General features: G+C 49.9%; 1 protein-coding gene across 1 annotated transcript in view; it reads left to right on the forward strand.

Annotated features, from left to right (window-relative positions):
- Positions 1 to 13,441, forward strand: part of CCDC169 (coiled-coil domain containing 169) — a 78,687-nt gene that overhangs the window by 53,863 nt on the left and 11,383 nt on the right. The window contains exon 7 of the mRNA XM_088460146.1: positions 11,760 to 11,836. Within this exon, the coding sequence (XP_088316272.1) occupies positions 11,760 to 11,836 (77 nt within the window). The remainder of the gene's footprint in view (positions 1 to 11,759; positions 11,837 to 13,441) is intronic.

The following is a 13,441-nucleotide window of genomic DNA, read 5'->3' on the forward strand; positions in this document are numbered from 1 at the left end:
GTGTCTTTACATGCTACAATCCTGCTTAGTGTGTCTTTACATCCTACAATACCGCTTGGTGTGTTTTTACATGCTACAATCCTGCTTGGCGTGTTTTTACATGCTACAATCCTGCTTGGTGTGTTTTTACATGCTATAATACTGCTTGGTGTTTCTTTACATCCTACAATAACGCTTGGTGTGTCTTTAAATCCTACAATCCTGCTTGGTGTGTCTTTACATCCTACAATACCGCTTGGTGTGTCTTTACATGCTACAATCCTGCCTGGTGTGTTTTTACATGCTACAATCCTGCTTGATGTGTCTTTACATGCTACAATCCTGCTTAGTGTATCTTTATATCCTACAATAACGCTTGGTGTGTCTTTACATCCTACAATCCTGCTTGGTGTGTCTTTATATCCTACAATACCGCTTACTGTGTCTTTACATCCTACAATCCTGCTTGGTGTGTCTTTACATACTACAATCCTGCTTGGTGTGTCTTTACATGCTACAATCCTGCTTGGTGTGTCTTTACATGCTACAATACCGCTTACTGTGTCTTTACATGCTACAATTCTGTTGGTGTGTCTGTACATGCTACAATCCTGCTTAGTGTGTCTTTACATGCTACAATCCTGCTTAGTGTGTCTTTACATGCTACAATCCTGCTTAGTGTATCTTTACATGCTAAAATCATGCTTGGTGTGTCTCTACATGCTACAATCCTGCTTGGTGTGTCTGTAGCTGCTACAGTCCTGCTTGGTATGTCTTTACATGCTACAATCCTGCTTGGTTTGTCTTTATATTAAACAATCCTGCTTGGTGTGCCTGTACATGCTACAATCCTGCTTGGTGTGCCTGTACATGCTACAATCCTGCTTGGTGTGTCTTTACATGCTACAATCCTGCTTGGTGTGTCTTTACATCCTACAATCCTGCTTGGTGTGTCTTTACATGCTACAATCCTGCTTGGTGTGTCTTTACATGCTACAATACCGCTTGGTGTGTCTTTACATGCTACAATCCTGTTGGTGTGTCTGTACATGCTGCAATCCTGCTTGATGTGTCTTTACATGCTACAATCCTGCTTAGTGTGTCTTTACATCCTACAATAATGCTTGGTGTGTCTTTACATACTACAATCCTGCTTGGTGTGTCTTTACATGCTACAATCCTGTTAGTGTGTCTGTACATGCTACAATCCTGCTTAGTGTGTCTTTACATCCTACAATAATGCTTGGTGTGTCTTTACATACTACAATCCTGCTTGGTGTGTCTTTACTTGCTACAATCCTGTTAGTGTGTCTCTACATGCTACAATCCTGCTTGGTGTGTCTGTAGCTGCTACAGTCCTGCTTGGTATGTCTTTACATGCTACAGTCTTGCTTGGTGTGTCTTTATATTAAACAATACTGCTTGGTGTGCCTGTACATGCTACAATCCTGCTTGGTGTGCCTGTACATTCTACAATCCCACTTGCCTTGTCTTTACATGCTACAATCCTGCTTGGTGTGTCTTTACATGCTACAATCCTGCTTGGTGTGTCTGTACATGCTGCAATCCTGCTTGATGTGTCTTTACATGCTACAATCCTGCTTAGTGTGTCTTTACATCCTACAATAATGCTTGGTGTGTCTTTACATACTACAATCCTGCTTGGTGTGTCTTTACATGCTACAATCCTGTTAGTGTGTCTGTACATGCTACAATCCTGCTTGGTGTGTCTTTACATCCTACAATAACGCTTGGTGTGTCTTTACATGATACAATCCTTTTAGTGTGTCTGTACATGCTACAATCCTGCTTGGTGTGTCTTTACATCCTACAATAACGCTTGGTGTGTCTTTACATCCTACAATACCGCTTGGTGTGTTTTTACATGCTACAATCCTGCTTGGCGTGTTTTTACATGCTACAATCCTGCTTGGTGTGTTTTTACATGCTACAATCCCGCTTGGTGTGTCTTTACATCCTACAATAACGCTTGGTGTGTCTTTACATACTACAATCCTGCTTGGTGTGTCTTTACATCCTACAATCCTGCTTGGTGTGTCTTTACATGCTACAATCCTGCTTGGTGTGTCTTTACATGCTACAATCCTGCTTGGTGTGTCTTTACATCCTACAATAACGCTTGGTGTGTCTTTACATCCTACAATACCGCTTGGTGTGTCTTTACATGCTACAATCCTGCTCGGTGTGTCTGTACATGCTACAATACTGCTTGGTGTGTCTGTAGCTGCTACAATACTGCTTGGCGTGTTTTTGTATGCATCATCTAGTGTTCACTCTAGCTCCGGCGGCAGGCAGGGCGCCGGAGCTAGAGAGGGAAACCATGTGCGCGCGCGCGTCCGAAAAGGGGGCGTGGTCATGAAAAGGGGCTTGTCTATAAGACGCGTCCCCTCTTCGTCATACTTGGGGGCGTGCCCGGCACTTACGGACACGCCGGGCAGCCCACAAGCGCTGCACAAAGGGAGAATAGATGCCGGGCGCATGCGCCCGGCGTCTATTCTCCGGCGGTGACCAGGTCACCGCACATTTTTCCACCCGCGGGACACTGTTTCCCGCGGGTGAAGACGGCACCCGCAGGCTGTGAGGGCAGGGCGCTTTTTGCCTTCCTCCTGGAGGGCAGGGTGCTTTTTGCCCTCCAGAAGGAGGGCAGGGCGCCGCGCCCCGCCAAAACAGCCTAGCGGGAACGCTAATCATCAACAAAACGCGCCGCCCCATGCTTTGTGCAGAATCTCCGCTAAGAGTATGGCATCCAATGTAAATGCTTAAACGTCTGAGTTTGCAACCATTTGTGTGAGATGCCAGTGGCACTACCATGCCCATAGGACACCGCCCAGGAATGCCCAATACATTTCCGAGACTGCGTCGCAATTGCTACTGTGTCTCTGCTCATGCACACTGTGGGATGCAGGCGTTGTGCAACTTGGACCCATGCGCAGTTGTAAAATTCCAACCATTTGTGTGAATATTGGCATCATGTGTGTTTCAGGGCTACAATCTGTGTTGCTTTATACTACACAGCCATGGTATACAGTTTCAGGTCAATGATCTGATTTCAGCAAAGGCAAATGTGTCTGTGCTCCCCCCACTTTTTGGGATGAATGGCTACTTGGGAGGCCCTTTTGAAAATGGATTGATGCCCACCATTGCTTTAATTATTGACACACACTATTTTAAATATTATATATGTACACAAAATACAATTTTAACCAGTGATTGCCGTGGGATGCAGTTACAATACCGATAGCCAGAATCCCAGCGACGACAGCACGACACCGCCAGCATCCCGACGGTAAATACTGGGTTTAAGGGGTGGGTTAGGGGTGATGGTTAGGCAATAGGGGGAGGGTTAGGCACTAGGGCCGGAGGGTTAGGTCTATGGTGCGGGGGGGAGGTTAGGTTTAGGCAGCTGGTAGTGGTAGGGAGAGGGGGAGGGTTAGGATACTGACCGACACGTGTTGGTATCCTAATCCTGTCGGGATGCCGTCATCGGGATTCTGACCAACAAGATCCCGAGCGCCGGCATTCCGTACCCAACCCGTTGACATATGTATGTTATCCCTATATCCCTGATTTCACTGCACTGGAGGAAAACCTCAACACTGACCCTTGGGAAAATTAATATTTTAGTTATAGTACCACATCATCATTTTAGAAGCAGCCTCTGGTTCTGCTACATAGAGCAGAATTGTGTATAGACAACGATAAACTAGTAATCGCATAAACAAAGTAACATTTCATATGTTCCTGTATGTCTTTTTTTTCAAAGTTTTGATGCCTATAGATTGTAAGCTTGCAAGCAGAGTCCTCTTATCTCTGTCTGTACAGTATGTTATTACCCAGTTTTGTTCTATTAATGTTTCTACTTCAGGGTCCATAGGGTATCCACAGGATACCTTGGGGTATAGGTGTGACGTCAGTCGCAGGGCAAGAAAGAGTTAAGCTTTCAGCCTCCCAGGGATGCACTAGGTCCCCCTCCTATACCCCGCCCCCGGGCCAAGGCACCTCAGTTTAGTTTGGTGCCCGGCCGGAGTCGGGTGCACCTGTTGGAGTGGGGGCTAGAAGAGCCCCTGAAGCTTTTTCTTCATGCAGCTGTGGCTGCACATCTGGATGAACAGCATGGACAGTCAGTCCTGACGTCCATGCTGTCTTCCCTACACCCCGCCGGTACCAGAACGCCGGTACTGATCCGGGGATGCTGGTGGGCGTCTGGGGTCACAGCTAGCGGTGACCCCAGATGCTCCGGACCATGGCCGGATTCAAGGGGGACAGAGGTAAGCAGCTGGGTCCCGCGGTGGGTCCCCGCTGATCACATGGTCCTAAGTCCCCAGGCAGGGGGCTCCCTGGGGACTGGCTGCAGCGTGGAGCCAGGCGACCAACCTGCGCTTCCACTACCCCCTGGGACAGCGGACCGCAGCAGAGCGGTAGCGCTGCGGCGTCCCAGGGGTTAAATGCATGCCAGGGGAGTGCGCCTTCCCTGTCTCACAGCCGGCGCCTCCCCCGCTGCACACAGCCCTCTCTGCACTGTGCTGACTGGTCCTGTGTCAGCGCTCCTCCCCCAGGCCAGCTTCTCTCTGCTCCTCGGCGGCCATCTTCTCTGCAACGCATGGTGAACGCTGCTGGAAGTCTGGAAGGAAGCATCGTGGTCTGGGTCCCCCCGCATACCTCTCCTCCGCTGTGGCTCAGGTCTGTGTATGCAGCGCTGTGTCCTACCAGGCCCTGTGTCTGTGTAGTTGAGTGATCAGCGCTGTTAGTGCAGGAATTGTTATTTCTCTGCATTGTATGTGACTGTGCTAGCGCTGCCTGTAACTTTTCTTCTCTAAACTGTCAGCTTTATTACTGTCCCTGTTCTTTCTGCTAAAGCCCTTGCGGTGCGGTGCTGCAGGGTGGTCTCTCGCCTATTTAATACTTAATTGGTGAGAGAGGTCACATACGTGGTGCCATCATGTCTGAAAGTGATTTTCCCCTCCGGCTACAGTGTACCACGTGCAAAGTACCGTTAGCGGAGGGGGAGGGTAGCGCGGAGGGCCTTTGCCGGCAGTGTTTGTCCATGGCGCGGCCTATTACGGTTACAGCACCGGTACAGGAGCCGCCCTGGGCTTGTTTCGCTCAGGCGTTAACAGCTTTAGTGGGCCAGTTAGCTCCGCAGCCCGCGTTTACTCCGATGGGTTTGTCCCAGCAGTCTGTGGTGTCGTCACCCATGCAGGGGTTCCCACGACAATTGGTGGTACCCCACAGTCTCCCTATTTCCCCGCTCCCGGGTTCTCAGGAGCCAGCGTGGGTTAACTCCCTGACGAGTTCTGTACAGCACTTGTCGGATGTGTTGCAAGGGGAGTCTGTGATGCGGCCTCATAAAAGGCCGGTGGCGTCTCTGTCCGCTCCTTATGAGGATGACGAAGGGACGTCTGATGATGGGGAGATTCTGGATCCTTACGATCAGGAACCTCTCCATACTAAGGACGCTGATGCTAAGTCCAAAGTATATATTCCTGGACTTATTCGGGCGGTCCGCACAGCCTTGGTGATTGAGGACGAAGTTCCCCCAGCGGCTAAATCTAAGTATGCCTTTTTCAAAGATGTGAAGGGCGATGCCACAGTCTTTCCTCTTTCGGGTCAGTTGGTGGACCATTTAGAGGAGGCGTGGAAACAACCTGGCAAAAGATACCAGCCGCAGAGACGCCTGGCGGTGGCTTATCCGTTCGCGGATAATTATTTTGCTAAGTGTGAATCCCCTCCACAGGTGGATTCTCACGTGACCCGTCTTGTCCGTAGTGCCACATTGCCGATGCCATCCATGTCCTCCCTTAAGGATGCTACGGACCGCAAGGTAGAAATCTGCCTGAAGTCCGCTTATTCCCTTGCAGGGGGGGCAGCACGGCCGGCTATGGCCATTTGCTGGGTTGCCAGAGCGATGGAGCGCTGGGCGGATTCATTAGAGGCTTCTTTTGAATCCGACTGTCCGGCCGAACAGGCGGAGTTGATTGGCAATCTCCGTGATTCGGCCACCTACATCAACGAGGCGGCTCTAGACATTAGTACTCTGGTGTCTAGAATTTCTTCAGCAGCGGTAGCTGCTCGTCGCACCTTGTGGCTGCGATCCTGGAAGGCGGACGCAGATCCAAGAAAGGTCTGGAAGCGTTGCCGTTTACCGGAGAAGTTCTCTTCGGTCCGGATCTGGATAAGATTGTGGCCACGCTGGCGGCAGCCAAATCTGCTTGTCTCCCGTCGGCCGCTGCTCCTTCTGGTTCTGGACCATCGTCCTTTCGGTCATCTAGGGCCCAGGGCAGGCCCAAACCACAGTCGTTTCCTCGACAGGCTGGCCCTAAGAAATCGGTCAAGCCCCGGAAACAAGCATGAAGTACCAGACGTCTGGCCCCCAAGCCAGATGACAAGCCTGCGGCCTGACGGTCCGGGTCTCCCCTTGGGGGATCCCAGGGTGGGAGGCCGCCTGCTGCAGTTCTCCCGGTGTTGGTCGTTCACTACGACAGACACTTGGGTTCTGGAGGTGGTCTCTCACGGGTACGCCCTCTCCTTCCGGCACAGACCCCCGGCTCGATTCTTCACCACGGGTCTACCATCAGACCGGAACAAGGCTACGGAGCTGCGGAAGGTATTGCACACTATGCTCCAGGCTGGAGTTATAGTGCCTGTTCCATTCTCCCAGAGGGGCCAGGGTTTCTATTCAAATCTATTTTTGGTACAGAAACCCAATGGGTCATATCGTCCGATTCTCAACCTCAAAGCACTCAACAAGTCTTTGCGGGTCCCGAAGTTTCGGATGGAGACCCTACGGTCCATCATTCTGGCGCTGGAACCTGGGGACTACATGGTGTCATTGGACATACAGGACGCTATGGCGGTCATGGCGGCTTCTCTGCGGCTGCAAGGAGTCCGCATGTTGCCGTACTTGGACGACCTGTTATTGGTGGCAGGATCTCCAGAGCTCCTGTTACACCACTTGGACCTGACCATTGCACTGCTGCAACGGCACGGCTGGCTAATCAACTGGCAGAAGTCCACTCTAATCCCGTCTCGGAGGATTCTGCATCTTGGAGCCTTATTGGACTCGGGACAGCAAAGGATCTTCGTGACGGAGGACAAGATCTCTGCTTTACAGTCAAGGGTGCGCAGTTGTCTGCACAGCCGCCGGGTGTCCTTACACTCTGTGATGAGGTTACTGGGCTCCATGGTGTCGGTGTTCGACATGGTGGAATACGCCCAGTTTCACTCCAGACCTCTGCAGCACCTGATCCTGTCCAAGTGGAATGGGCTGCCTCAGTCTCTGAAGTTCCAGACGATTGTGCTCACCCCGGAGGTTCGCCTGTCCCTTGCGTGGTGGTTAAAGACGACCCACCTCAACAAGGGACGTCCGTTCTGGGTTCCAAATTGGGTCCTGTTGACAACGGACGCCAGTCTTCGGGGCTGGGGAGCAGTTTCGGGTCCACACTTGTTCCAGGGCAGGTGGACGCCGACAGAAGCGGAGCTTCCAATAAATATCTTGGAACTCCGTGCGGTCTTCAATGCTCTCCTGCAGGCACAGCGGTTTCTCCAGGGTCACCCGGTGCAGGTCCAGTCGGACAATGCTACCACCGTGGCCTACATAAACAGGCAAGGAGGAACTCGCAGTCGGGCGGCTCTCGTAGAGGTCTCTCGGATCCTGGTTTGGGCGGAGCGCAATCTTCCGGCCATATCAGCGGTCTTCATCCCGGGAGTGCTAAATTGGGAGGCAGACTTTCTAAGTCGCCAGGACGTTCATCCAGGGGAATGGTCCCTGCACCCGGACGTTTTTCAACTACTGGTGGACAGGTGGGGTCTTCCAGAAATCGACCTCATGGCGTCCCGGCACAACAACAAGTTGCCGGTGTACGGGTCTCGCACAAGAGACGAAGGGGCGTCTCTGGTGGATGCTCTGTCCGTCCGGTGGACGTTCAGGTTCGCATACCTGTTCCCTCCGGTCTCCCTTCTTCCACGGGTAATCCGGAAATTCAAACAGGAAGGAGGGACGCTCCTGTTGATAGCTCCCGCGTGGCCCAGACGGCACTGGTTCTCAGACCTTCAGGGTCTGTCCGTGGACAGTCCTCTGCTGTTGCCGCTACGACCGGACCTTCTGTCTCAGGGTCCTTGTCTTCACCCGGACCTGACTCGGCTGTCTTTGGCGGCGTGGCTGTTGAGACGGCCATGCTGAGGTCCTGGGGGTTTTCCAGCTCTGTGGTGCGTACCATGTTACGAGCTCGGAAACCGTCTTCCGCGAGGATATACCATCGCGTGTGGCATACGTTCTTCCAGTGGTGTCGACCGAGAGGTTATGCACCGCGGGAGTTTCGTCTGTCTCGGATTCTCGCCTTCCTGCAAGTGGGACTAGATCATGGGCTTCGCCTTGCTTCTTTGAAGGTACAGGTTTCGGCCCTATCTGTCTGGTTTCACCGTAGGATTGCTACAATCCCGGATGTGCGCACCTTTATGCAAGGTGTTCTCCGTATTCAGCCGCCCTTTGTTCCACCTGTGGCGCCTTGGGATTTGGCTGTGGTCCTGAGGGCTCTCCAAGGACCGCCGTTTGAACCACTGGGCTCAGTGGATATTAAATGGCTAACAGCTAAGACTGTTTTCCTTCTGGCCGTTGCTTCAGCCAGACGAGTTTCTGAGTTAGGGGCTCTTTCTTGTAGACCCCCTTTCTTGGTTTTTCATGGGAACAGGGCAGTGCTCCGCACTCGGCCCGAGTTTCTTCCCAAAGTTGTTTCCCAGTTTCATGTTAACGAGGAAATAGTTGTTCCGGCCTTTAAATCACCGGGTCTTTCCGTGGGTGAGGCCTCTTTGGATGTTGTGCGGGCCTTAAGGACTTATGTTGACCGCACTTCTTTGTTTAGGAAGTCGGACGCTTTGTTGTCCTCTATGGCTTCTGTAAAAAGGGTTGGCCTGCTTCAAAGCAAACTTTGGCAGCCTGGATCCGTATGGCTATTTCTGAAGCTTATCTTCATGAAGGCCTACCGGTCCCTCCTTCTCTGAAGGCTCATTCCACTAGGTCTGTGGGTCCTTCGTGGGCAGCTCGACGTGGTGCCTCGGCAGTTCAGATCTGCAAGGCTGCTACGTGGTCTTCTGTCCATACCTTCGTGAGGTATTACAGGTTTGACACCTTCGCCTCTCAGGATGCTTCCTTCGGGCGGCGGATTCTCCTTTCTGCACAGGAGCGTCCCCACCCTTAAAGGATACTGCTTTGGGACATCCCCAAGGTATCCTGTGGATACCCTATGGACCCTGAAGTAGAAAATATGAGATATGGTAAGAACTTACCCTTGTTATCTCTATTTCTACGAAGTCCATAGGGTTCCACAGGACTCCCGCCCTGTCGCACCTGTGCTGCAGATGGGCTTTGCTCTGGTCACCGGTTTTCCGTCTCCCTCTGGTGAGAATGTGATTCTTGTATGTGTCCAGATCTTTGTTCTCTCTCTTCCTTCTCCTCCTCCGGCCTATGGCTTGGTAACTAACTGAGGTGCCTTGGCCCGGGGGCGGGGTATAGGAGGGGGACCTAGTGCATCCTGGGAGGCTGAAAGCTTAACTCTTTGGTGCCCTGCGACTGACGTCACACCTATACCCCAAGGTATCCTGTGGAACCCTATGGACTTCGTAGAAATAGAGTTAACAAGGGTAAGTTCTTACCATATCTCATATTTTCCAATTGAAAAGCGCAACGGAATATGTAGCGCTATATACGAAACTGTTAATAAATGATGTCATCTAGTTCTCATATTTTTTTTAACTCCATACAGAGGCGTCACTAGGGTTGGTGTCACCCGGTGTGGTGGCTCATGGTGTCACCCCCCCTCTCACTTTCCATAGATGTTAGATTACGGTGACCGTGGCATCCAGGGGTGACACAGATGGGCTGGATACAAGGGTCACAGTAATGTAACATCTATGGAAGATGAGATATCGAGTGGTTTCCAGAATCTATAACTTGGGGACTCCATTGGTTGTTCATACTGATCTATAAGTGGTGTATTCCACTTAATAAGGTACACCTCCATTCACACAGAGGGTGACCACATCTGGTGAAGGTTACCGATACGTAATAATATTGCTCGAGGAGGTGCTCTTTCTCCACCTTTTGTTTTTGTTTTGTAACATATATATATATATATGCAGCTACAAAAGGCGGTGGCACTCCACATAAATTGATGTATTCAAATAAGCATGTTGGACACCAACGTTTCGGGACCACCAAGTGTTACCTTGACAAAGGGACATTGTGGTCCTGAAACGTTGGTGTCTAACATGCTTATTTGAATACATAAATATTTGTGGAAGCCTCTGAGTGCCGCCGTCTTTTGTAGCTGCTTGTGGACTGTATTTATGTGGAGGGCACCAGAGCTGCTGAACGCTGCTTAGAGTGAGTGCCGATCCAAACAAGATACACAATGCCCACAGTAGTGCCCCTTATACAATTACGACTGTAGTAGTGCCCCTTATGCAATGCCCACTGTAATAGTGCCCCGTATACACAATGCCCACAGTAGTGCCCCTCATACAATGACTGTAGTAGTGCCCCTTATGCACAATGCCCGCAGTAGTGCCCCTTATACACTGATGACTGTAGTAGTGCCCCCTGTAGTTGTCCCCTTATGCAATGCCCCCAGTAGTAGTGCCCATTATGCAGTTCCCCTTGTAGTAGTGCCCTTTTATGCAATATCCCCTGTAGTTGTGCCCAATATGCAATGCTCCTGAATTAGAACCCCTTATGGTGTACCCCCAGTAGTGCCCCTTACAGTACCCACAGTAGCACCCCTTAAGCAGTGCACCCAGTAAAGTCCCTTATGCAGTGCTCCCAGTAATGCCCCTTATGCAGTGGCCCCAGTAATACCCCTTATTCAGTGGCCCCAGTAATGCCCCTTATTCAGTGGCCAGTAATGCCCCTTATGCTGTGCCCCCTTCCCTGTGCACTGTGCATTACTTACCCTCTCTTCTTGACCTGGCCTGCACTCGGGGTGTCTGGGTGGTGGGGTGCACACTTGCTAAATAAATGGTCCTCTCTGGCAGCGCTCACAGTCGTAGTCCCTCCGGCTCCTTCTTCTTCTCCCTCAGGCTCCCAGAAGCACAAGCGGAGCCAGCGTGCAGCGCGCGATGACATCATCGCGGCCGGCGTCCAGCACCACACACAAGCACAGAAATTCTCTGTGCCTGTGTGTGTCTCTGGAATGCCGGCCGCGATGACAGAATTAGCTGAGCCCTGGCGGCGACGTGAAGCATCAGCGGCATCCAGCTCATGGAGTCAGCGGGGACCAAGTGCGGTGGTAAGGGGGAAGAGGTGTGCGGTGGGGATGTGTCTGAGAAGGGTACGGCCCGAGGGTGTGAGTGCTGCTCTTCTTGGTGTCACCCCTTTGAAGGGTGACACCCGGTGCGGGCCGCACCCCCCCGCACCTGCCTAGTGACGCCACTGACTCCATATCCTTGTATTATATTTTTCATCCTTCTGTTTCTATTTCCCCCTGCTTTGCTCCCTAATACACGAGCATCAAGGCTAGAATCCTACTTCATCCTTTTGATCCTGAATCATCAGAGGCTTAACTCGCCTATAGGCTGCAATAAAGAGCAAAAATCATAATATGTCATTTTTTCCAACAGAATCCTCACAGAAAGCTGGAATTAAAATTATGACATTTAGATAAATAATATTTCTTAATATTTACTGCCACAAAAAACGTGAACTGAGCTTTGCATGTCAGGCCTCTACGGAGCTTATAGTAATCTTGTCTCTTCAATTTTAATTGCAGACCTCCGCCGCACAAGACTCTGCTAAGAAACAGACAGTCTATCCAGCACATGTCACCAGGGAAAAGCAAGCGCACAAGTAAGGATATTTTTATATGCTTTTTTTTTTTATTTAAAGAGGACCTGTCTTTAGTTCCTATGATGTTCTATTTTGTATTTTCTGGCAAGGGAACTATGGGATAAGCAAACAAATCGTGGCCTCCCTAGGATTCCATTGACACAGAAAAGAGCATTTTACGCAGAGCACTGTGCCCTCTATCCGACAGGTTCCTCCATCGCACACAGCAGGAGAGCTGGGAGGTATACAGAAAGGTGAACTAGGAGCGAGCAGAGTACAGTCTCAAAGTTGGACTTGGAAAGTGATTAGTTCTCTCAGTACAAAAACACAACTTCCCACCTGTTGTGCGGGCTGAAGCAATCCTGCCTGCGGGGCAGATAAACAGTGCTATCAATAAAATGCTCTCTCCCGAGTGAACAGGATATTATCCGACAGACTTAAAATATCTAATGGTACACACCAGGGATGCCCTCTCTCATCACTGTTTTTTTTTATATATTCTTTTATTAAGAGATGAAAAAAATAGTTTAAACATAGAATAAAAATATAAAATCAACAACACACCATAATATACAGATGCAGCAATAGTTTTAAGGAATGACAAACCGTTACAAAAACAAACGGAGAGGGGAAAAATAAGGGGGGGGTGAATAGGGCCTCCTTGGTCTCCTACAAACTATACCAATCACAAATTAATCAATAAGGGGCAACACTAAATCAGTTCAGGTCATTAGGGTCTTATATTTATCAGATTCCTTAAATTAGCCAATAGAACCATGTTGTGGTAAATGTAGAGAAGACGATCCCTTGCAGACATCGTAATCTCTTCTATAGTAATGTATATGTCTAGACGGGTGAACCATTCTTTGATAGTAGAGGGAGACGTTTGTCGCCATTTAATTGGTATAACTGCCTTAGCTGCACTGTTTATATGGCGCAAGAGGGTCTTTTTGTATCTAGAGATGGGCCAAGAGATGACATTCAGAATCCAAAATTCTGGGCCCTCAGGGACACCTTCTCCTACAATATCTGTAGCAATTTGAATAACTTGGATCCAGAAGGAAGTCAAAGAAGGGCAGAGCAATCAAATATGTGAAGTAGAGCCTGGGTTTCCATGACATCTCCAGCAAATATTGGGAAGGCCAGGAAACATTTGACTCAAAACACTAGGGCACCTATACCAGCTTGTAATAACCTTATAGTGCGTCTCAAGAATCGAAACACTCTGAGAGGAAACATGTAAAAATTGAAAGGTCTGAGACCATTGATAGTCAAGTTATTATTATTATTATTACATTTTATTTAAACGGCGCCACAAGTGGTCCGTAGCGCCATACATACAGTACAGGGTGCACAGAAACTTACTTTACAATACAGTAACCAAAATATATACAGAGCACATGTAACAATTAGCAACACAATTCTCCATACACAGTACAGCTGGGAAGGTGAAGTGCTTGAGAAGAGGGCTGTGAGACAGTAGGGAGGAGGACCCTGCTCCTAGGAGCTTACAATCTAGGTAAGAGGGGAAACAGACAGATGACATGAGGCATGAGCGTGTAGATGGGGACCTGAGATCAGGAAGTAGGCAAGTTCGAGACGGCTGAGGCAGGAGGGAGAGCGACC

This window comes from Taudactylus pleione, unplaced genomic scaffold, assembly GCF_031769625.1.
Source record: "Taudactylus pleione unplaced genomic scaffold, aTauple2 ptg000043l, whole genome shotgun sequence".
Classification (NCBI taxonomy): Eukaryota; Metazoa; Chordata; class Amphibia; order Anura; family Myobatrachidae; genus Taudactylus; species Taudactylus pleione.